This window comes from Narcine bancroftii, chromosome 5, assembly GCF_036971445.1.
Source record: "Narcine bancroftii isolate sNarBan1 chromosome 5, sNarBan1.hap1, whole genome shotgun sequence".
Taxonomy (NCBI): Eukaryota; Metazoa; Chordata; class Chondrichthyes; order Torpediniformes; family Narcinidae; genus Narcine; species Narcine bancroftii.
In genome coordinates, this window is record NC_091473.1 from 39,273,789 (window position 1) to 39,300,129 (window position 26,341).

The window sequence follows — 26,341 nt, forward strand, 5'->3', positions numbered from 1 at the left end:
TTAAAACTATACCCTCGAGTTCTAGAATTATCTTCACTGGGAAATAGATTATGATCATTCACCTCAGCTATGCCCCCTCATGATTTTTTAAACCTCCATAAGGTCACTTTTCAGACTCCTACTATCTATGGAAATAAAGATCCAGCCGATCTAACATCTCCACATTTCTCAAGCCCGCCAGTCTCAGCAACCTCGTGATGAATCTCCTCTGCACCCCTTTCAGCATACCGATTTCCTTTCTATAGCTGGGCGACTAGCACCGCACACAGTACTCCAAGCGTAGTCTCACCACTGCCTTGTGCGGCTGTATCATCAGGTCCCAATCTTTGTACTCAATACTCTGCCAAATGAAGTCAAGCATGCCAAACAGCAAGTGTTGGGGGGGGGGGGGGGGGGTCTCATGGCTTCTTATTTCTCTAAAAGCTCCACAGCTTTTTTTGAGAAATCAGCCTACCTGCTGCCTTTGCTAATGCTGGGTGTCAGAGATCATCTAGAATTGATGCTTATCAATGAATGATGTTGGAAAAAAGAAGTCCTTGCCATAGAGGTGACTTAATTTAACAACAGACACCATCACATCACTTTAATCTCGATTTAAAAAGTCTCAATCTGAAACAGTGGCTGACCATTTCTACCCATGGATTCTGCATAATCCCTGACTTCCTTCCTCCTGCTCTCCATCAGTTCAGTTATGACTGTAAATTTGGTTTATTGTTCTGTCTAATCTGTTGCTGTTTTGTTAACAGTAAGACTGAGATTGTTCCCTGAATGGTGTTTTGTTTAGAGTCTAACTAAGATTTATCTTGACCAATTTAAAAGTTTATCTATCCAACAGGTATTGCTTTCCATTTGGAAGACCAGAAGGTGCATTGAAGGCTACATTATCTCTCCTGGAGAGAGTGAGTAGTGCTTAATTTATTGATCAAATAATGTAAGTTCAAGTAATTTGTCAATCACATTTTAAAAAAGAGTGAAATTACAGCATTTTTCACGGCCCTTTTAGAATGACACAAGTGCTATGAGGTTATTGAATAAAATACTTTTTGAGATGCACTAACTTGTAAAATGGAAAATGTGGCAGCCAATTTGCTCCAAGCAAGTGCCCACAAATTGGAAGCATAATAACGTTGAGATGCAGTGTTTTTAGAAAAGTTGATGAGAGAAAGCCCCTTTAGCACCACTCACTTCAGATAATCCCCTTGGACCCTTTATGTTTACCTGTGAGATTCGATCTGCTTTCAGTTTAATACTTCACCCCGAAGCTGATAGCCCCTGATAGTTAACCATGACCCCAGTGTTACACTGGATTGCCAGTCCAGTTTTTAATGAGCTCAAAATTGCAGGAGTGCGTCTCGAATCTACACCCTTCTAACTCAAGGTGAGTAAGCGGCACATTCCTGTTCAGCCTACACTATATTTGCAGCATTATTGTGAGATAGATAGATATATAAATATTAATATTTATATATCTATCTATCTCACAATAATGCTGCAAATATAGTGTAGGCTATATATATATATAAATATAATATGTATATAATATAATATGTATATATATATATATTAATATGTTAATATAATATGTGTGTGTGTGTATATATATATATAATAGATATAATAATTCCTTTGTATACCAGTTATAAATTGCTAGCTCATCATCTTCAGTGGATGATTATTGCAACCCTGGCTAGCTTTTCTTTGGTATCTGGAAAAGTCCAACAAGTTTAATTGCTGTATATGTCATATTATTTGTTTTTTGAACGAATAAATAAAGTTTTTAAAAAAAGATGCAAGTAAAGCATGGTATATCCCAAAATTCCAATGTTCATCGGGTTTAATGTAATGCACTTGTGTTTATGACATTGAAAAAAGGTGCTGATGAAAGATATAGTAACCCCTGTTCCACAAGAAGAAGTTAAAGTTGTTATTCGGAAATGTTTGGAGAAAGCTGCGCTAGTGAACTACACACGACTTTCTGAGTATGCCAAAATTGAAGGTAAGTCAGAGAGTTTCTTTATGTTAACTAGCTGAAACCCTTGGAGACACATTACCAAAAGTCCACATGACAATGTTTTAGTTCTGAGATGATGTAATGGTTAAAAATATGTAGTCCTAAAACAATATACATTTACTTCATAGGCAAATTGAATTGTTCTGTGTGAGTTACAGTTACTAAATATTATTAAAATTAATGGCCTGTCTTCAAATCAAGGTTGTTAGACTGCTTGGATTAAGTTTAAATGAATGTAAGCAAATATCAGATCCAATAAGTGAACAATGTCATTTAATTACTGCAACCAATCTCTGAAAAAGGTTTATTTACCTGCATTGAAAAAATGTACTCGTTAATGATCCATTTGAGAGTGCATTGCTTCAACACATAATATATACTTAAATCACAAAGCCCATGAATTATAAATTGCCATCATTAACATAATTGGCTCCATCTATTGTCCCCCACTGTTCATTGGAGGATCAGAGGTAGAGAGGGTGAGCAAATTTAGGTTCTTGAGAGTCACTATCTCGGAGGATCTTTCCTGGACCCAACATACTAATGGCATCGTGAAGAAAGCACTTCCTTAGGAGTTTGCAGAGGTTTGGTATGACACCAGAAACCCTGGCAAATTGTGGTGGACAGCCGGCTGACCAGCTGCATCATGGTCTGGTTTGGGAACACCAATGCCCCTCCAACAGATAGTGGACACAACCCAGGACATCACAGGCAAAACAATCCCCACCATTGAATACATCTACAGGGAACGCTGCTGTCAGAGGGCAGCAGCAATCATCAAAGACCCGCACCACCAAGCGCACTCTTTGTACTCGCTGCTGCCATCAGGAAAGAGGTATAGATGCCACAAGACTCACCACCAGGTTCAGGAACAGCTGCTACCCTTCCACCATCAGACTCCTCAGCAACATACTCAATCAGGGACTCATTTCCCACCAGGTTCAGGAACAGCTGCTACCCTTCCACCATCAGACTCCTCCACAACATACTGAATCTGGGACTCGTTTAAGGACTCTTACTTGTGCACATTGTTGATTTTATTTTGTTCTCTCTGTATTGCACAATCAGTTTGTTTACATTCATTATCTGTTTACAGTTCTTTTATTAGTTTACATGTTTTACGCTGTGCACAGTTTATTTTTTTCACGACCAATTAGTGGTCATTCTGCCGCACCCGGAGGAAAAAAGGATTCTCTGGCTTGTATGTGATGTCATGTATATATCTGACAATAGATCTGAAATCTAAATCTAATCTGAAATCTGTTGGTTTAGAATTAGTTCATTTTTAGACAGATTGCTCAAGTAGCATTTTATTCTCATCTGTGTTTAGGAAAGAAGGTAAGCTTTTTTAGTAAAATTTGAATATTTCACTAAAAATTGATTAGTCAATGCTAACTTTGGGTTTACTGATGATTACATTAATCTCCTAGAAAACCTGTGATGTGTACAATTGTGCAATGCTGAAACAATAACAACATGAATAACTTGTATTTACGCAGCAGCTCCAACAAAGGTTCACCATAGACTGCTGTTAAACAGAATTTGATACTAGGCCATACAAGATCAAAGAGTATATATTAAAGAAGTGCATGGTGATAAATTGGTGGAGTGTGAGTGAGGGAGGCCCAGAACCCAGCACCTCAGCAGCTGCTAATTAAGAAATATAATTACAATTTACAGTACAAGAGGTGAGTGTGGAAGGGTACATGTCTGAGTGATATTGAATAGGAGAAGATTTTAGAGACAGAGAGGGACAATGTCATGAAGGGATTTAAAAATGAGAATTTACAAATCAAAGCACTGGTTAATCAAGAGCGTAAAGGTTTTAGTGAATGAACTCCTGTTTGCAGACTGTAAATAAATAGAAAGAGAGGTCAGGTCCACTGGAATAGTCAAACCTAACAGTGTCAAAGGCAAAAATGAGAGTTCATTAGCAGATGAGCTGATGCACAGGGTTGGATGAATTTCCATAGACAAAAATAGTTCTGTATTACTGATGATCAAAGTTCATCTCAGGGTCAACTCTGGTTCCAAGGCTGCGATTTGTCACTGGACCTCAGTTTTTGCCAGTAAGAAGTCTGGAGTTGGTAGATTTGTGGTTTTGGTCTTTCCATAAGGAACCTTGGTTTTCAAGGGATATTGGTGATCTGGTTAAGAAGAGGAGAAAAGTGTATAGCAGGTATAGGCAACAAGGAGAAAATGAGGTGCTAGAAGAGTATAGAAAATATAAGAAAGTACTTAAGAAAGAAATCAGGAAGGCAAAAAGAAGACATGAGGTTTCTTTAGCAGATAATATGAAGGTAAACCCTAAGGGTTTCTACAAGTATATTAAGAGTAAAAGGATAGTAAGGACAAAATTACTCCCCTAGAAGACCAGAGTGGTCATCTATATGTGGAGCCCCACAAGATGGGTGAGACCTTAAACAGGTTTTGTTTTGCATCTGTATTTACACAGGAAACTGGAATAGTGTATAAGGAAGGAAGGGAAACAAGCAGTAGTGGCATAGACCATATAGAGATTAAAGAGGAGGAGGTGCTAGCTGCCTTACAGCAAATAAAGGTAAGTAAATCCCCTGGGCCTGACGTGATATTCCCTCGGACCTTGAGAGAGACTAGTGTAGAAATTGCTGGGGCACTGGCAGAAATATTTAAAATGTCCTTAGCCACGGGTGAGGTGCCAGAGGACTGGAGGGGAGCTCATGTTGTTCCATTGTTCAGAAAAAGCTCCAAAAGTAAACCAGAAAATTATAAGCCAGTGAGCCTGACATCAGTAGTAGATAAATTATTGGAGGGTGTTTTGAGTGAATGAAGTTAACGAATCTTATTGAGTTTTTTGAGGAAGTTACCAAGAAAGTAGATGAAGGAAAGGCTACATGGATTACATGGACTTGTGTAAGGCCTTGAAAAAGTCCCACCTGGGAGGTTATTTCAGAAGGAAATAACCTCTCCATGGAGAGGTTGTAAATGGGATTCGAAATTGACTGAATGGGAGAAGCCAGAGAGGTGGATGATTGCTTCTCAGACTGGAAGCTGTTATTAGTGGTGTGCCTCAGGAATCGGTGCTGGAACATTGTTGTTTATTGTCTTTATCAATGATCTGGAGGATAATTTGGTAAATTGGATCAGCAGGTTTGTTGATGACACTAAGATTGGAGGTGTGTTCAGCGAGGAAGGTTTTCAAAGTTTGCAGAGGGTTCTGGGCCAGCTGGAAAAATAGGCCAGAAAATGGCAGGTGAAATTTAATACAGGCAAGTGTGAAGTATTGCATTTTGGAAGGACAAACCAGGGTAGGACATACACAGTAAATGGTAGGGCACTGAGGAGTGAGGAAGAGCAAAGGAATCTGGGAATACAGATACATAATTCCCTGAAAGTGGCATCACAGGTAGACAGGGTTGTAAAAAGAGCTTTTGGCATCTTCACCTTCATAAATCAAAGTATTGAGTATAGAAGTTGGGATGTTATGGCAAGGTTGTATAAGATCAAGACAAATTTGGAGTATTGTGTGCAGTTCTGGTCGCCTGTCTACAGGAAGGATGTCAGTAAGATTGAAAGATGGCAGAGAGGATTTACTAGGATGTTGTTGGGTGTTCAGGAGTTGAGTTACAGGGAAAGATTAAACAGGTTAAGGAGTGCAGAAGAATAGAGGGTTACAAAATTATGATGGGTATAGATAGTAAATGTGAGTAGGGTCTTTCCTCTTAGATTAGGAGAGAAAAATATGAGAACAAGGCTTTAGGGTGAAAGAGGAAAGGTTTACGGGGAGCATTAAGGGGAATTTTTTCACTCAGAGTGGTGAAAGTGTGGAATGAGTTGCCATCTGACATGGTAAATGTTGGCTCACTCCTCTTAGGTTTTAGGAATAAATTGGATAGATACATGGATGGGAGAGGTCTACAGGGTTATGGACTGGGTGCAAGTCAATGGGACTAGCGGAATAATATTTCAGCACAGACAAGATGGACCAAATGGCCTGTTTTCTGTGCTGTAATGTTCTATGGTTCTATGACTATGCTATATAGAGAAAATTTTAAAAATCAATAAAATGCACAAGTAAAAGTCCTTAAATGAGTCCCTGATTGAATTTGTCGATGAGGAATCTGATGGTAGAGGGGTAGCAGCTGTTCCTGAACCTGATGCTGCGAGTCTTATGGCACCCATACCTCTTTCCTGATGGCAGCAGTGAAATCAGAGCTTGTGGATCCTTGATGATAGCCGCTGGTCTCCATTGGCAGCATTCCCTGCAGATGTTCTTGAAAGTGGGGACGGTTTTTCTTGTGATATCCTTGGCCGTGTTCAGTTCCTTTTGCAGGGCTTTACACTCGAGGGTATTGGAGTCCTCATACCAGGCCATGATGCAGCTGGTCAGCACACTTTCCACCACACATCAATAGAAATTTGCCAGGTTTACCGGTGTCATATCAAACCTCCACAATCTCCTGGGGAGGTAGAGTCGTTAACATGCTTTCTTCATGATCCTGGTTTCAGGAAAGCTCCTCCAAGATAGTGACTCCCAAGAACTTAAATCTGATCACCCTCTTCATGTCTGATTTCCTTCCCCCCCCCCCACGAATGATCACTGGATCGTACACCTCTGGTTCTCCCTTGCTGAACTCAATAATCAGCTCATTAATCCCCAATTATTTAAAATATAAACATTTCAAAAACATGAAACCTAAAAAGAGGAATGTCAAGAAATTACTTTTTAATTCAAATCAATTCAATAAAGACTATTTGTATGAAGATAGTTTGGTAGTGTTTGTTGAACTCATGTTTGTGTCTAATTTGTGTATAATTGCTGTATTCACAGATTTTAACTTTCTATTTAATAGAATTTTGACACTGTTGACTTGAAGACGTATGTCTGTATTTTAATTTTCAAAGCTATTTCTGAAAGAGGTATTTTGTCTTGTTGGCATTGGTTCTTTCATACTGATTTTCCTCATTAAAAAAAAACACCAGATTGTGTTAAATGGTTGACCAGACTGTCTCACTCCCATTGCTTACTCCATTACAGGTCTCCAGTTTGAGTGGGTAAATTAGTAGTTTCTTGTGTCCTGATATTAGTAAGACATTTCGACCAGTTGAACTAGCAGCACATAGCTAAGACATGTAGAACAATTCACCAATTGGCAACCAATTACTAATGTATTTCTGTAAAACTTTTCGTTTTTTGAAAATTAAATGTGTGTGAACCACTGCTTAAAGGCGCTGGCCTCATGTTTAATTTGTAATGTAAGAGTATAGTTTTATTTGGTCGTTGTTGCAATGCTGTGTAATAAAGATGTAGTTTCATTTAGTGAGAGTAGTTAAATGATAAACAGCAAACATTACAGTTAAAAGTTAAGCATTCAAAGCATTTTACAACACTAGTTGAAGAAGTTGGAGTAATTAATATGAAGTTAAATCATATTTTTATAGTTCTATCAGCAATAAAGTTTTGGATGATGTAATTAAACTAATGTCTTTTTATTGTTTGAAAATGTTAGATTCTTACTTAGCTGGTGAGATCTGCAGTTGACTGCAAGTTTAGACAGAGCTGAGTGCATTTCTAGTAAGCTTGAGCACATGATGGCAATGTGTAAGTAAAAATGCATTCAATTCCAGTGTAGATCCCATAGTGTTTGATTATTTCCCTTTTGTGCCTCAAATCCTTCTGGTTTCGTTAATGTACCCTCTTTTACACTGTGACTTTTAGGTCTGGGAATACTATGAAGCAACCAAACACTTTTTTTCCAGCTCTTTGTTCAGAGAAGTAATTCACTCTGCACTACCTGTTCTTTCCTGCTTCTCTCCTTTCTTGTTTTATATTGACAGTCACTTTTTTATATGGCCAAAAAAAAGTGGCTGCAGAAGTACCTAGTGGCCCGCATGCAGGGATTGTGGTCTCAGCAACCCAGCATTCACCAACTGCATGTACCAGGCTTCCTTACATGGGCATAGTCTATTGTGTGCTTTATTGAAATACACAACCTAGAATGTGAAAATATACCAGTACATTCCCATCCTAATTGTTTCGTATGAATATGCAAAGATTTTATTCAAAGCTAAATTGGCTAAAGTTGATATTCTTGCGGAAAATATGATTTACCATGCGGATGATCAAGCAAAACTCAGCTTATAGTGACTTAACAGCTCAAGTATCAATTGGTTGGGAAGGTGTTTAAGACTATGCCTATGAAGAAATACCTGAGAGTGGTGTAGATACTAAAGGCATTTGCATTTAGTATCTTAGAGCCTAAATCAACAAAATTCTGTTTTCCTTTATTCATTATGTTTTTTCATTAACAGATTATAAAATCTGAAGAGATTTGTCAGAATCATGGTCACGGTTTCTTTGTGACCCATGAGCATGCTGAATGGTTAAACCGGAATTGCCTACAAATTCAAATATCTTTTTCTGCTGTCCTAATAATATCCCAAACAACACCAACATTTTTTTTTCTTTCTGACCTGATATAATTTTCCTCTGATCTATGATCTCTTTACTTCTGACCTAAGCTTCTTGCATGCCCAAATCCTCTTTTATAGGGAAAAAGAGAGAAATGTATGACCATCCTGTCTTCTGCTTGGCCTCTCAAGTGATGGATTTAACCATTCGTGAGTACCTACCACATCCTTTCCACACTGTCTCTCGCTCTTTCTGTTGACATGATTTTAGAGCCAGCCAGTCACATCCAGCTCCTGACCAACCCCACTCTTGCACTTTTTGTCCCTCTGCCGTTTTGTCTGTTGCTTCTGTCTGTGACATCAAATGTTTGAGCTCCAGCCAGTTGTTTTCAACCTATGCCAGGTTTTTACACATGGCCCATTGTTTGTGACAAACTCAAACTATCTGTAAATTTTTAAGTTACTGTTATTGTCTGTGACTTGAATGCATTTTTACTTTGCTTCTGTGTATTCCTGAATTGTAAGCACTTGTCACTGGTACACAATACAAATCCAGGACTCGCCTATGGAGTCAGTGCCTCACAAGAAATAGGCCGTTTACTTACTGTGGGTAAAGGCATTCTGTTAGATCTGTGTGAATATCTTAACTTAGTCTGTCTTGTCTGTGACTAATTAAGCCAATGTAACCATATGCATACATGCTCTATTTACATACTTTAACCTCTTCTCAATTTCAAGCTGCTGATGGATCATATGTTTTTTATGCATTGTAGGATTTTGCGATTCACTTCTAAAACTCATTGCTTGCCTCCATCTCAGAATGTTAAATGCTAACTGTCCACCTATGTGGGGCATACTGTTGCGCTTTGTTTGAAAGGCTTTTAGAGTAGCATCCATTCTTATTGAGAGTACTTGGAGGCATCGGACAAACTCTTTGCAAATCACTGGTGCCACACATCTAGGGAGTAGCTTTTGGTTCACTTGCTCATTAATCCTGCCTATTTGTCTTGTTTTTTTTTCTCTTTCTCTCCTTCTTGCTCTCTCTTTCATGTAGAGAATCAAAAGGATCCAGGTGAACTATTGTATTCTACATCTTAATGTAGTAGGACAATCTCATTAGATTATATCTTTCCTTTGAAAGTAATTTTGAGCAGCCTAGCTCCTTCTGAGGTGCTCTTCAATTAATGTTTAATGAGCCTCTGGGGTAGAAACATGTAAGGAGTTAATTTGTGCTGTCTATACGGAGTGGTATTAGTGGACAACCACCTTCTAGTTTTAGAAGTATGCATTCAGGAATGTCATTCAGTTTGCAAGTTACATCATCTTCAGGGTTTTCTTACTTAAGGGGGGGGAAATGAAATTATGTTTTAACTCATAAAATAGTAGCTATCTTTAATGTAGAATGTGACAATTTTACAAATATCATTATTCATTTTGTAATATTTTCTCCTAATTTTTTTAATAGTCACATGTCAAAACATGTAATCATTTCTGGCTGCAGGTCAAAAATAAAATTCTTCCACAATTCTATTTAATGCATATAAATAATAAGTATGATATTTGCTACAATGACATCTCTGCTATTTGCATGTTAATCACTAATGGCTTAATCTCAGTGAACTTATTTATAAACCAAAGCACAGCTCTGGAGAAAGTGCAACTTGCAGTTTTATTTTATTTTTAAATAGATCACCTCTTCAAAGATTTATGTATACACATTTCAGTTGAGTTTCTGCATCATGTACTATTTGATCTGCACAAGAAGAGCAGTCGCGTGAAGTTTGTTTCAGTTGTGTTTCATTTTACTGACATTAGTTCATCAGGATCTTTGCATCTATCCTAAATCATGGTGCAGTGTGTATGTATCATCTGAGCCAAGGAAAATGTTCTCCCTGTTGTAGATATGCAGAGTAAAATGCCAAATAAATCTTTTAAAGCAATCTGCATAGGGCCTAAAATAAGTGCATTACAGCCTCATCATCAAACCATTCTGGAATAGGGATCTTTATAGACAGAACAGATTTTATGGCGATATTAGCTCCCACTTTAGGAATTAATTCAAGAAATTCCTTTACATTTTATCATGAACATTGTAAATGCATTGTTCTGTTGTGGCTAATTGAAATGGAGGAAAAAAACTACAGAGCTTGGAAATTTGGGATTTAAAAAAAACCCAGAAAAATGCTGAAATTGTTCAGCAAGTTGAGCTCTTTTGAGGGCTGCTATGACTAATTCGTTGGAGTGCCATGCTTACCTTTAGGAGTTTGAACAAATCTCTAATTTGGACATTTTTAATGCAAATCACAATTTTATGCGCTTTTGGAATATCTGGTACAAGGCCCCTTTCTAAATGAAGCAGACGAAGCCAAGAGTGGTTAATCAGCAAAGTTTCCCACACCTAGATATACCTACTGTATATTAATAGGTTTGTAGTGAATGTCTGTTCCCTAATTCATTGGATCTGGACTGGAGATCATCAGGCCACAGTCTGACATACATTTGATGATGAAGCACATTGGTGCCTGCCACATTGACCACCGCCAGTGGGCTGATAACGCCTCAAACCGTGCATCTTGGCGCCTCACAGTTTGGCGGGCAGCAACCTCCTTTGAAGAAGACCGCAGAGCCCACCTCACTGACAAAAGACAAAGGAGGAAAAACCCAAGACCCAACCCCAACCCACCAATTTTCCGCTGCAACCGTGTCTGCCTGTCCCGCATCGGACTTGTCAGCCACAAACGAGCCTGCAGCTGACGTGGACTTTTTACCCCCTCCATAAATCTTCGTCCGTGAAGCCAAGCCAAAGAAACATTGGTGTACTCCAGAATTATGTCAGAGGAAACATGAATATGTTTAATGTCACACAAAGACATAGAAGTAACAGTGGGAATATCTCTGACAATGTGTTGCCATTAATACAGTGAAACCCCGTTATAATGTGATCGTTAGGGTCCATAAAATCTCATTGTGGAAAATGCAAGGTCACGCTAAATCGGGGTTTCACTGTATTTTCCTGTTTAATTTGCATACCTACATCATTTCCATTTCTCCTTTATTTGGGATATCCCAGTTATTCTGTATGCATTTTAAACCAATCCGGACAGCTCGATGCTCCTTCTAGGAGCCTGACGCTCCCGAGTCCAATGACTCATCACATTATATCCAAATTCGCGTAACATCGGGGCTTCGCTGTAACTCCTCGTCACTATACAAAGGGATAAATGACATTTTACATACTATTATATAAAATACCAGCAAAATTCTGTCAGGACCATGGAGGAAAAAAATAATAAGAAGATATTATAATTCCAGAATGACTTTGTAAAGATTTTTAAAAATCAATAAACTGACAAGGTATTGATGCAGCAAATTTAATAGTTCATATCACAGCAACAATAAATTACTGTATTTAGATTGCTTAAATTGCTTTTATGCAGTACCTTTTAATATCGAGATTTGTTCCAAGTTGTTATTAAATAACAACACAAAATCGAACAATTTTTGTACAATTTCAGTCTGTTTCATTTTGTTTCACAAATAATGGGGATCTATTGTTTCCTCAGAGGCTTAGATGTTATGTTACAATGGATTGAAAATAAGGCGGGGGTCTAAATCCAGTTGCTGCTCTTACTTAGTTAATTCACAATCATAAGGTAAATGGTCCAGGGTAGAGGAGTCTGAAAACTGAAGCCCATGCGTGTTTAGGGTAAGAGAGGAAAGAATTTAAGGAGACCTAAGAGGCATCTTTTTCATTCAGAGGGTGGTGGGTACATGGAACAACCTGCCAGAAGAAGTTGTGGAGATAGTACTTCGTACAATGCTATTACATTACTAGCAATCCGGGTTTGGATCTAATAATGTCTATAAGGAGTTTGTACATTTTCACTATGACTGTGTGTTTTTTTTCGGGTGCTCTGGTGCCCTCCCATATTCCCAAGATTTATGGGGTTGGTAAGTTCATTAGTCAAATGGGTGCATTTGGATGGTGCAGGGTCATGGCCCAGAAGGGCCTGTTACCATGCTGTATCTCAAAAAAAAATTAAACTAAGAATTTAGGCAGATATAGGAGAGGGAAGTTTTAAAGGGATTTTAGCCAAATAACAGGAAATTGGACGAACTCAGAGAGGCAACTTGGCTGGCATGGACAAATTGAGCTGAAGGCACTTTTTCCATGCAATATAACTCTACATTCCCATTATGAATAACATTACAGTGCTATGAATTTTTCCATTTAACACAACCACATCACTACATATCAGAATCTATATAGATTTTAAAATATCATCTTATATACAGATCAGTCGAAATAAAATGGATAAATAATTTGCAGCCCATTTATTAAGAAACCATTTGTAAATATTGGGGATCTATTGTTTCCTCAGAGGCTCAGATGTTATGTTACAATAATTGAAAATAAGGCGAGGGTCTAACCTTGGTCTTATTTCATGGTGCATGTCAACAATTCAATTTATTTATTAAAAAAAAGTTAAATCAGGTATTTTGGAAAGAATAATTCAAAATTTTGAAACAATTGTACTTTTGAGCAGTGTTTGAACTAAGATAATTAATTTACATCGACCCAAGACTTTGGCCTTTTGGAGAAAGCTACCAGAATTTAGGATTCTAACGCTAAAGCTAATTTATAAATTTCCTCATGCAAGAGGAAATCAGATGCTGAGGCACTGGGGAGTAAAACAAGGGGAGTACAACTGACAGGAGTACTCTGCTGGAAGCGGATGCAATTCGATGGGCTGGGTGGCCTCCTGTGCACATAAAAGTATATAAATATTTGGGGATTGGTTGTAACCAACTCTGCCTAGAGTTTAGACCCTCACAACTGCACATTGATTTATGTAAAGTGTGTGAAGGAATCTTCTACAAGTGAACCCAAGGAGCACTACATGTGCAGCCAATTATCATTCAAGTCCGTTTCATTTTGTTCCACGAATAATGATAGATGATTCCTCATCAAGCACCAAGTTCATGGTTAATATGGCATCAGATTCTGCTGGATTTTGTAAACGAGTTTTAGGTTTAGTTACAATTAGAGATGGAGATTCTTTTATACATCTAACAACTCTGAAATTGTCCACAACCGGTCTTTCAGCGAGACAGTTCTAAATACTCCATTCTTGACAAACATGAAAACAATCATGATAGCCAAGGAGCAAGGTGGCATTAAAAGACATCAACCCTGTAGGTCGCCATGGTTAACACAAAATAAATAATTAATGCTACCGATCTCCTAAAGGAAATGGCAACCACTCTTTAAGTCTAACATTGTCTCTCACCTTTATTTTCCCTCTTTTAAAAATGTAAATTATATTTGTGTTTAAATCCCCAATCCATTCTAAAGTAAACTCTTGTTACATGTATCACCATTTTGAATTGTTGGGAATGCATTTCATTCTGTAATATGAATTTTGATGTTTCTCTGATTTTATCAAAACGCCTCCCATAAAAGCCTAATTAATCCCATTTTTTAGTCTCGTGTGTGCAGCTTCTTCACCCCAATGTCTACTAGTTTTTATGGGTCAGCGGCATCATAAGAAATCTAAAATAAATATTGCTTTCTATTTTATTCCACCAGTCTACCTGGGTCTGCTTTTTTCTATAAATAGAAAAATCTAGAAGCTTTTGGCTTCACCCCTGGGTTGAGAGCCTGACAGAGGAGAATGCAAAACCAGTGTAAAATCTGTCTGATTCAAGCGTTTCAATAAGAAGTATATTTAGTTGATTCTGCAGTGAGTTCATTAATCCTTTATGTTCTATTATTAGCTGTGCAGCGAAGCTGAAAAGATCTCCATTGGGTCCAAATTGCACTTGTTGAAAGAAAGAAACAATGAACACAATCACAGGAACTGACAAACAAAATACCTGATTTAAGATAGATTTGAAGGCTAGTTTTCAGGGTAGAATTACTTTTAAAGCCATGATTTCTTCTACCATTTCATTACTAACTTTTTATAGTTTCTTTAAAGAAATCCGTATAGCTGAGAATTTGAGTGGACTGTACTACTTAACACAATTAGAATAAAATGATACAGGAAAAAAAATAAAATCTGTGGGTTTTTTGGCATATCAGATCGATTACAGGTACTCCCCAACTTGCAACCTATGCAACTTACGTCCATCCATACATACGACCAATTTTTAAAACTATATATATGTGCATGAAATTTTCATGGTTTATGTCTATTTGACAAACTATTACAAGGATAAGAGCCAAAATGTGCATACTTACCATGTTAGTCGGCGTCCCGGGATTCATAGGTTGGTCAAAGCCACCTTGAGTACCGTGTGCTTGCACGAGCCTTGGGGAGGCACATGTCCTGTGTGTCCGCATATTGGCCCATGCATGAGAGTTAAGGGTGTGAATTCAATAGCGTTATGATGCTTAACTCTCGTGCGTGCACCAACTGAACTCCAATATGGGAACCCACCATGCATGCACCACCCAAAGACTCGCACATGCGCACAGGAATCAAGATGGTCACGCCCAGCCTACAGACCCTGGGGCACTGACTAACAAGGTAAGTACGCAATTCCGACATACGTCCATTCTGAGATACGACCGGTAGTCCAGAATGGAACATGGATGTATGTCGAGGAGTACCTGTATTGACAAATTTCATGTCTGTGCTTAAAATATCTGCTATACGGGATATTGAAATCTTTAGAAACATTTAACTCCAGCTGTCATTAGCAGGTTACAGAAGTATCTTTTGAAACGTCATGAATATGCTTGAAGTTTCTTTCTCTATTTTGACTTTTTTTCATTACTTGTGCAATTACTCATTCTGTCACTTGCTTGCTTACTCTTCCTGTCTTTTTCACTCATGCATGACAGCACGACGATCTTGGCCTAAACCACCGCCTGCACCTTCACCCATAAAAACGCAGCAAAACAGTTTTAGTCAGAGAATCAGAGGCATGCCTAAACAAATACCAAGTACTGTTACAGTTTTTTTTTTATTTCTGTTGCTTAAGCTTTTTGTAGCTTGTTGCTTTTAAGGATTATTTTACTTATCTTGGTTATGTTCAATTTGTGGCAGAAATGCATAGTTTGATATAAACTTAAACACGAATTAGCTGTGTCATTGTAATCATCGGGTAAATTTCTAGTTAGGGCCTAGAAAAAGAATACTTTTGTCATCTTTGTTAAGCATTTGGTGCACGCAACATTCACAACTATAAATGTCAGCACAAACTAACAGTGTTGCTGTATGATGAGTTGCTTTCATAAAACAAGTCTTGTAAAATAATATATTTCCTGCAAACAGTTGTGCTCCATTTAGGACATTTCTTTGAAGTTCTGGTCATTTGTTTTAAATGTTGCCTTTCTATTCCTTAAATATTTTTTCCAAGGTCTCTTTTACTGATCCATCTTGCCTCTAAATTATATGCAAATTGAGGAGAATTTAAAAAAAAAATAGGAGTGAAAATCAGATTCCTTCCTCCAGACAGATGTCCTGAAGTATCTTTACAAATATTGGACATTTTCAAATGTGAACTTGAACATGGTCCTAGCCCCTGGATGGGATCCTAACTGGAGCACTGTGCAATTTTATTAAACCGTGCAGTATATTTGATCTAATTTATTGCTTTTGTTAATTATGTATTGTTTAAAATACTAACAAGGTCAATTTAAATATCTTTAAAATTAGCGTAAACAGAGGAAACATGTATTGAGATAGAATTGTATTGTATTGCTCATTTTGTAATACTGTTGACCACAGAAAATGTTGGACAGTTAGTCACTCCTGCCAAAAAACTAGAAGATACAATTCGACTCGCTGAACTGGTCATTGAGGTACTGCAGCAAAATGAAGAGCACCATGCAGAGGTGAGTGTTGCACTTAATAAATTACAGACTAAATTATATGGTTTGAAGTCATTTTAGATGATTAGATGAAAGCAGTTCTATAATGTTTTAATGTCTCTCATATCCGATTGTTATGAATAATCCCAGTCAGATGGAGAGTAGATTTCAAATTGATATAAAAGCAACATAATAACCATTTCAGGACTGTTCCCATGATGGATACTTAGAAGGAAATCTTAAAGCTCTCAATTTAAAATTACTTGTCTGAAATAACTGCTCTAATTTTGCTATTAAAATGCAATTACTAAATGAAATCATATGCCTTTGTTATTAGCTGTTTGACCACAGGACATCTGAGAACCTGATCTAAATGTGATAATGCACTGAAAAATTTCATCAATTTCATTCCTTCCATTAAATCTTGTACAAATTGGATGTGGAAATATTTTTACATTTTTAATCTCAAGACAGGTTAATGACCATTTAATAGATAAGGTACTGTGAAATTTCTCTACAAGCCCTTCTGAATATGGTCTTCTCAGATGAAATAATGATACAAAAAACTCTGGAAAAAAAACTTTTTAAACTTCACGGTTATGGTGGTTTCAAATGAATCAGTTACTGTGCATACATCACGAATGATATTCAACTGTTTCCGTCAAATGCTTTCCACTTTTTTTCTAGAATTTCAGACAGCTTTAAAATTTCTCATAAGATTTAACATTGACAAGTATTAATTTCTACAAAACTAAACATTACAATAATATCTGGATGGGAAATAATTGGGTTCCAATCACATTGGCCACCTGCAACTGTTGATATTTAGCAGCCATTTCAAAATTGCAAGCTTCCAACATTTGTAGGGACTTTATCAAAAATCAGTACGACAGTGTAAATGCTCTATGCTTTCTACTTTCTCTTCAAACCCTACCCACTCTTTCCCCCCCCCCCCCCACTGTGAGGACACAATCACTCTTTGCACTTTTAATAATACATATGTGAATAATGAAGCAACAATATTAATATCTCAGCATTTCAACAATGAGCTAATATTTCAACATTTGTTATTTGTTTCAAGAAAATCTCCCTCTATCAGACGTATATGCATGAAAATAGAATATACTGATTTTTACTCCAGCCGTACGAGCATGAAAATTCATAAATTCTTTACATATCACCTAAATTAATTTCTAATGTAGATTTACGCTCTGCACACTGAAATTTGTAATAAGAATATTTGCCCTCAGGACTTTCTGTTGTGTCTAAAGTGTTTCTATTCACTGGAGCTTTTATTTCATCCATGTTTTAATTTGGGCTTTTTAAAAAATAACTATTGCAATAAGTAAATTCACCAAAGAGCTTCTTCCCTTTTATATTATTACATTTGATGTTAGCTATTGCTTTTATTTTAAAAGCTTATGTTGCTACATTTTCTGGTGTCATTTTCTTTGCTGTTTATTTGTACAATTCTACATTTAATTTAAGTTTCTATAGAGTTTCTATAGAAAAGTGTGAAACTGGAGTATTGCATCCATAGTGCCTTTATTATTTGGTACAATAGTAATGCACCAGTCCCAACTAATACTTGATTTGCATATTCAAATTTCCTCCCTACTGTTCAATCATTGTTGGATTACTACAGGGAAAAGAGGTATGTGACGAAACTGAATGAAATGAGTCACCTCCCCATATGTCTCGTGCATGTCCTAAAGATATTATCCTTCCTTATTGGAATTTTACCTGGGCCTTCCCTGCTCTTACTCTTCTTCAAAGCACTCTACCACTATTTGTCAGCACAGTACTTGTAAAACTATTGTTTAGAGCTATTTTCAGAAATGGTTGCTTGGGCTGGCTGAACAGCCTCTGCATGCACTATTGGATGCTGTAGCAAGGACAGGATCTGCGACATCTCACCAATCTTTACCTAATGGAAACTTCCCTCAATCTACTATAATATTTGTCTGTGTGGATTAAAGAGTAGGAATTTGTTTTTAATCTTTTGTGCTAAATGTGCGTAAGTTATGGCTGCTGTGCCCCTCTTCTTATTTTTAAATTTTGCTCCATTGACTTCAGTGGAGGCAAATACTGAAAACAATTTCCAGTGGGCCCTGTTTCAGTACATGTTTAGCACAGAAGACAAAGGATGAATTTTTACCCTGAAGTCAGAACTTGAATTTTGTTTTACAATGTAGAATGTCACATCAGTTCAAAATCAACTGATTATTAGAATATATTTTTTTTAAATATTGAATCATTTTGGTGTGAGTGGCAACTCCACATATAAAAAAAAGTAAAATGTGTTTTCTGTTTCTACCAGTATGAATATTGATTGTGAGTCATGCAATTCAACCATGTTGTTGCAAGATAATGTAATACATTAAAAATAGTGATTTGGACAAAGTGATTGATGAATGAACAATAAGGGCTCAGCTTGATTGGTAGTATATGATCAGATTAGTACCTCCATTGAAGTACTGCCATATAGGAACTGTATGCAACTAACATCAGCAATGATCACACCATTGCAAATAGCCCATTATCATTTGCTGTGCATGCTTACCAAAAAAAAGTTTGTTCACTCAGAGAAAAGAATTGGCCACTTAAATGTGGTTAGTGATGATGACAAGATGTAACTCAAAATAAATCAACGCAAGAGAAAGAATGGAAAAGAAAAGGCAATTAAGGGCCCTACTGAGGATAGTGCAATTGTATACAAAAATGGCAAATTTAAACATATTATTGTAAAGTTTATGCAATTCATGTCATTAAAATAAGCATTCCAGTGTATCAGACATCTATAGAATTGGGTTAACTTCCCTGTGTGCATTTTCCTGATTGAGTCTCCATAACAAGATCCTAAGTAGGAAGATGAATGTATTTCAGGTTGCCATGGCATTACAGAACACTAATTTCACAGCTGGTTTTTACAGACTGAAGTTAATTCATTGCTCAGGTATTTATTGAAATGTTATAAAACAAAAATATAATACTACCCAAAATTGCCTTTAGTCTGCCATAGGCAGACAAAGATTCACCATTAGAATTAGCATTACCTGGCGCCCCTTTGCAGTCAGAGAAAGAGAAGCAAAAGAGAGTTCCTCCCAGAGTCACTGTGGATGACCATGGATTCACCTCCAGCGCTCACACAGTTCAAACCATCAGCAACTTGAGCCCAGATTTAAACCTCCAGTACAATGAGGAAGCCTTCAGTGCCCAGGGCCCTTCGGGAGTACTGCTTGACCTCAGCACTCTCTCAAAAACCGATTCCTGGTTCTCATGAGCCAGTCTCCAGCAGCCTGGTGTAGTTCTTTGACATCAAGTCTCCAACATCCCGTGTAGATTCCTCACCTGCAAGTTGCCAATAGCTCGCTGCCTGAGTGTGTCCTGCTCCACCATCTTGGTCACCATCCTTAGGGTCCACTCCTTTGCTTCTCCTTCTCAACAGGGGATGTTCTCCCCATTGCTGCTGCCCTGCGCCTTTCTGCTGCTCCCTCGGAATCTGCAACCCGCTGCTGAACACAGGCATCATCTTATGCCCAGACTCCACGGTCACATGATTTTAAATAAAACACATTAATGTCTTTAACAAGCCATTTAAAGTCTGTATAGAGCCGTCCGCAATAGGACTGGGTGGTAGAACAGCATGAGGAAGCGCTGTGTCTCTGTGCCAGCAGAAGTGCTGCCTTAAAATTTAAAAACTGAGACTAGCCACAAGTAGTAGCACCTGGGAAGGGATGACTGGAAGCGTGAGTCACAGACGGAGCAATTCTATGGAAAGAAGAAGGGAGGGGAAGATGAGCCTGGTGGTGAGATCCCATTGTAGGTGATGGAGATTGATATGTTGGATGTGGAGGCTGGTGTGCTGGTAGGTGAGGATGAGGGGAATCCACTCATTGCATCTAAGGGGAGGGAGGATGGGTCCAGGCAGATGTGCAGGAATTTGAGGATCCATGGGAATTCAACGATATTCTGGTGAGGGCTTCAGAGGGAAATCCACATTTTTTGAAGAAGGAGGATATTCTGGAATGGAAGGCCCCATCCTGGGAGCAGGTGGGATGGAGATGGAAGAATTGGAAGAAAACAATATAATCCTTGCAGGATACAGGATGGAAAGAGGGGTAGTTAAGGAAAATGTGGAAGCTAGTGGGTGCATAAAATTTGCCTGTGGATAGTTTGTCTCCCAAAATTGGGGGGGAGAGAGAAATGAAACAGAGTTGCCAGCAATGGACCAAATGAATTTGTGATCAGGATGAAAGTTGGCAGCAAAGTAGAATAAGTTGAAGCGCTCATCATGGGTACAGAGGCAGCACCAATATAGTTATCAGTGTATTGGAGAAAGAGTTTAGGAGCCTTTCTTGTGTAAGCTTTCAGCATGGATTGCTCCACATAGCCAATGAAAAGACAGGCATAGTTGGGACCCGTGCAAGTCCTAACATCTTTGATTTGGAGAAACTCCGATAAGACAAATAAGAAGCTATTGAGGGTGTGTACAAGTCCTGCCAGACAGAGGAGGGTGGGGCTGGAGGGGAACTGGTGGGGGAATCTTCTTCTGTTATTCAGGAAGAAGCAGAGCCTTTTAGATGGAGGATGGAAGTAAAAGAGGCAATCCAGTTCAGGGAGCTGAAAGTTGTCTAAGTAATGGAGAGCGTGTGAGATGTCTTGGATGTAAGAAAGGGTCTCTGCATGAATAATAGATTTTTTTTCCATTTTAGTTTGGTATTTTTTATGCACTTACAGGATGAGGGGCATGAATGGCAGAGGCAGCAACATTGAAGGAATGATGATTATATTTTCAAGTCAGGGTAATGTGTGCCATTAGGGGCACTATGTTCATGCTGCCCTTGGTGGTGGGTGTCATAGATTTGGCAGAAGCTATTACAATAACCTTGGGAACAGCAGTTCATTGGGCAATTGAGGTCAGGTGGCCGCCATTCTATAATACCTTGATGAAGGGCTCAAGACCAAAACGTCGGGCCAGCATTCTCTCATACCTTGATGAAGGGCTCAAGACTGAAACATCAGGCCACCATTCTCTCATACCTTGATGAAGGGCTCAAGACTGAAACGTCGGGCCAGCATTCTCTCATACCTTGAAGAAGAGCTCAATCCTGAAACGTCGGGCAGGCATTCTCTCATTCCTTGATGAAGAGCTCAATCCTGAAACGTCGGGCAGGCGTTCTCTCATACCTTGATGAAGGGCTCAAGACTGAAACGTCGGGCAGGCATTCTCTCATACCTCAATGAAGGGCTCAAGACTGAAATGTCGGGCCAGCATTCTCTCATACCTTGATGAAGGGGTCAATCCTGAAACGTCGGGCAGGCATTCTCTCATACGTTGATAAAGGTTTCAATCCTGAAATGTCGGGCAGGCATTCTGTCATACCTTGATGAAGGGCTCAATCCTGAAACATTGGGCAGGCATTCTCTCCTACCTTGATGAAGGGCTCAAGACTGAAACGTTGGGCCAGCATTCTCTTGTACCTTGATGAAACGTCAGGCCAGCATTCTCTCATACTTTGAGAGAATCCTGAAATGTCGGGCAGGCATTCTCTCATACCTTAATGAAAGGTTCAAGACTGAAACGTCGGGCCAGCATTCTCTCATACCTTGATGAAAGACTTAATCCAAAAACGTTGGTTATGTATTTTTACCTTTGCTACATAAATGACACTGTTTGACCTGCTGAACCGCTCCAGCATTTTTTGATTTTACTTCAACCGCGGTGACTACAAATTTTTGTGATTTACTTCAGGTGACCCAAACATCACTATAAAAGTGAGTGACTCTGTAGTGGAGCAGTCATTAAGGGAGCAATTATTGTTGGAGTGGATTGAGTCAGAGTGGAAAGCCTTTGGCTCAAGGGACTTTCGTCATGAATAGGGCTGAGGTGATGGTGCAGGAGTTGAAGTAAGAAAGGGCCACCCTATTTGAGGAACACAAAGGATTCAGCAGTTAGACACAGGTAAGGACAGTTTCAGATATCATATTTATTTCCTCTAGTCATAAAATAGAGGGAATGGCAGCCAAAGCAGAATGTAGGTCATCAGGGAAGCCAGCAGCACAGCGATCAGGTCTCTGACACGGAGTCTGGTCCTCTGGCTAAGAAGGGAAGGGAGGAGAAGAGGCAACCTATAGTAATAGGGATTCCATAGTTAGAGGGACAGATAAGAGGTTCTGTGGAAGAGAGTGAGTATTCCAATGGAATGTTGCCTCCGAGGTGCAAGGGTCTGAAATATCTCAGATCGCAGTCACGGCATTCTCAAGAGAGAGGGTGAGCAGCCAGATGGTGTGGTCCTGATAGGGACCAATGACATGGGTAGGAAAGGTGAGGAGGTTCTGTAAGGACAGTTCAGGGAGTTAGGCATTAAGTTGAAGGACAGGACCTCCAGAGTTGTGCCCAAAGGATTGCTAAGAATGCCATGTGCTAGAGAGGTTAGAAATAGGAGGATAATGCAACCTAACACGTGGCTTAGGTCATGGTGCAGGAGGGAGGGCTTCAGGTTTCTTAATCATTGGGCTTTTTTTTCCAGGGAAGGTATCCCATCGGAACTGGAGGGGCACTTATATCCTGCGGGAAGATTTGCTGGTGCTGCTGCAGTGGGTTTAAATGAGATTTGCAGGTGGATGGGAACCAGAGTGCCAGAGCAGATAGAGGAGTGGAGGGGGGGGTGGGGGGGGGAAAGATAATGTGAAAATTGCAGGCACCTGTTGTACATGGTGAAAATGTTGTCAGGTGCATCTATCTCAATACAAGGAGTATTGTAGGAAAGGCAGATGAGCTTAGACCCAAGAGCATGGATTGTGGCTATTAGTGAAACTTGGTTGCAGGAGGGCCAGGACTGGCAGTTCAATGTTCTGGGCTTCCGTTGCTTTAGACACAATAGAATGGGGCCAGGACTGGAATTGCTCATCAGGGAAAATATCACAGCTATGCTCAGACAGGACAAAGCAGAGAGCTCATCTACTAAGGCTATATAGGGGGAGCTGAGGAATGTGAAAGGAATGACCACACTATATATGTATTATACACAGCCCAAAGGTCAATGAGAATTGGAGGCACAAATTTGTAGAGAGATAGCAGACAGTTGCAGGAAAGATAAGGTTGCGATAGTAGGAGATTTTAAATTTCCACTTATTGGCTCGGACTCCAATAATGTAAAAGGGGTGGATGGCTTGGATTTTGTCAAATGTGTTCTGGAAAGTTTTCGAAATCAATATACAGAGGTACCAAGTAGACAGTGTGCAATAGTGGATCTCCTATTAGGGAACGAGACAGGACAGGTGACAGAAGTATGTATAGGTGAACATTTTTGGTCCAGTGATCATAATGCCATTAGTTTCAAGTTAATTATGGAGAAGTATAGGTGTGGGCCTTGGGCTGAGATTCTAAATTGGAGGAAGGTGAATTTTGAGGAAATGAGAAAAGATCTAGAATGTGTGGACTGGGATGAGTTGTTTTCAGGCAAGGATGTGTTCAGTAAGTGGAGAACTTTCAAAGGTGAAATGTTGAGAGTGCTAAATTTGTATGTTCCTGTCAGGATTGAAGGCAGGTTTAGCAGGCATAGGGAACTTTAGTTTTTGAGGGATATTGGGGATCTGGTTCGGAGGAAGAGAGAAGTGTGTAGCAGGTATAGGCAATATGGAGCAAATGAGGTTCTTGAGGAGTATAAAAAATGTAAGAAAAAACTCAGGAAAGAAATTGGGAAGCTAAAAGAAGACATGAGGTTGTCTTGGCAGACAATGTGAAGGAAAGTTCTAAGGATTTCTACAAGTATATTAAGAGCAAAAGGATAATAAGGGGGAAAATTGTTCCCCTTGAAGATCAGAGAGTTCGGTTTTGTATGGAGCCTAAAGAGATGGGGGAGATCTTAAATGGTTTTTTTTTTCCATCAGTGCTCCCTCAGGAAACAGGCACAGAGTCATGGGAAGTAAGGAAAACAAGCAGTGAGGTCATGGAATCTATATAGATCAAAGAGGAGGAAGTGCTTGCTGTCTTAAAGCAAATAAGGGTGGATAAATCCTCGGGGCCCGACAAGATATTCCCTCGGATCTTGAGGGAGGCTAGTGTATAAATTGCAGGGTGTCTGACAGAAATATTTAAAATATCCTTAGCCACAGGTGAGATACCAAAGGATTGGAGGGCAGCTTACATTCTTCTGTTGTTTAAAGTTACCATGGAAATGATAGGCTGATGAGCCTGACATCAGTAGTAGATACATTATTGGAAGGTGTTCCAAATGATGGGATATACAATTATTTGGATGGCCAGGAACTGATTAGGGATAGCCAACGTGGCTTTATGCGTGGTTGGTTGTGTTTTACCAATCTTATAGAGTTTTTAAGGAGGTTACCAGGAAAGTTGATGAAGGAAAGGCTGTAACTGTTGTCTATATTATGCTTGTTCTTTAGGTGAGGCATATTTTAGATGAAGCTATGGTCTGGCTTATGTCTTGGTTTATTCTTGGCCAGTACATCACCTCTCAAGCCCTACGTTTACATTTTTCCTCACCAAGATGCCTTTCGTGTATTTTCTGCAGCATTTCCTTGCCTAACAACGATGGAATCACAAACCTGTTTCCTTTGAAGACTATATCTTTCACACTGACAGTTCTTTACGTGGGTTTAACACTTAATCGACTTTATTTTCCTCGAGCATGTTGGGAAATGTAGTTCTTATTTGCACACATAATAACACAGCTTTCCCCTTTTAAAAAGAACAAAGACACAAACAGAATACCATGTTTACATAACAAAAGTATCTAAATTCTGTGCCCAGTCTCTTTCCACTCTGCACAGATAGAGAAAGAACTTCTTGCCAACACTTGTGCATGTGAAAGGTTCCATCAATATATTTTTGGACAAGTTATTGAAGTGGAGACAGACCGTAATCCACTGGTCTTAATTATGTCCAAGCTACTGAATGACTGTCCCATGAGAGTACAGTGCATGTTGAATAGACTGCAGAAATACGATGTGAAAATGATTTACGTGCCAGGAAAATACATGTTTGCAGCTGATGCACTGTCCCGAGCAGTTGACAAGAAAGAAAGGAGCGACCATGAGGATAATGCAGAGATACAGGTCTATGTTGACATGATTACGACCTCATTTCCAGTATCCCAGGATAGAACAGAACAGATCAGGAAAGCAACAGAGGTGGGTGAAACAATGAAAGAGCTCAAAGCTACAGCACAGAAAGAATGGCCAGCAGCTAAGAATGGCTGTCCAATGGTTAGGAATTACTGGGCATGCAGGGATGAACTGTCAGTGTGAAAGATATAGTCTTCAAAGGAAACAGGTTTGTGACTCCAACGTTGTTAGGCAAGGAAATGCTGCAGAAGATACACGAAGGGCATCTTGGTGAGGAAAAATGTAAACATAGAGCTTGAGAGGTGATGTACTGGCCAAGAATGAACCAAGATATAAGCCAGACCATTGCTTCATCTAAAATATGCCTCACCTATAGACCAAAGCAGCCAGTGCCAGACAAGCTGTTCCTCAAAGTTGTGGATTTGTTAGACTGTAATGGGAGGAGTCATATAGTGGTATCAGAAAATGGCCCACAATTTTTGAGCAGTGAATTTGGGTCCTTTGCCAAAACTTGGGGATTATAGCATGTGTGACTTTAAGCCCATATCACCCAAACTCCAATGGCCTCACAGAAGGAGGTAAAGAGCAACCATCTGAACCAAGCAATCCACGATGAACGAGAGGCCATCAATGAGTTGCGAGTTCACCTTCACCTGCTGCAGGTGCAGAGAATAAAACAAGAGCAAGAGATTCAGGAAGATGGAGGAGAGCGTGGAAATAATGCCACTGGTGCTCTGCAGCACAGGGACACTGTGAGCAATGTGAGAATTGCACATGAACAGCCCAAGTCTGTGAAGGAAACATTGAAACCTTCTCCAAGCAAAGTTCATAAGGAGACTTCAATCTGAAGAGCTCCAGAGAATTAGTTGAATTGCAGCTGTGCTTAACTCAACATTGACCAGAAAGTTGTCCTCACAATGACTTGCAGCAATTCTTATATTTTTCTTCAGTTCATTTTTGGTGAATAAAAATGACAACATCCCAAGTAAAAAAGTCAAAAGCCATGAGCTAAAATGGTGTTGGTA

The 26,341-nt window shown here is 39.1% G+C and overlaps 1 protein-coding gene across 2 annotated transcripts in view; it reads left to right on the forward strand.

The window, feature by feature from the left end:
• cadpsa (Ca2+-dependent activator protein for secretion a) overlaps positions 1-26,341 on the forward strand; it is a 454,508-nt gene that overhangs the window by 341,616 nt on the left and 86,551 nt on the right. For both annotated transcript variants that reach the window (XM_069937157.1, XM_069937158.1), the window contains exons 15-17: positions 836-899; positions 1,873-1,996; positions 16,141-16,247. In XM_069937157.1, coding sequence (XP_069793258.1) covers positions 836-899; positions 1,873-1,996; positions 16,141-16,247 — 295 coding nt within the window. The remainder of the gene's footprint in view (positions 1-835; positions 900-1,872; positions 1,997-16,140; positions 16,248-26,341) is intronic.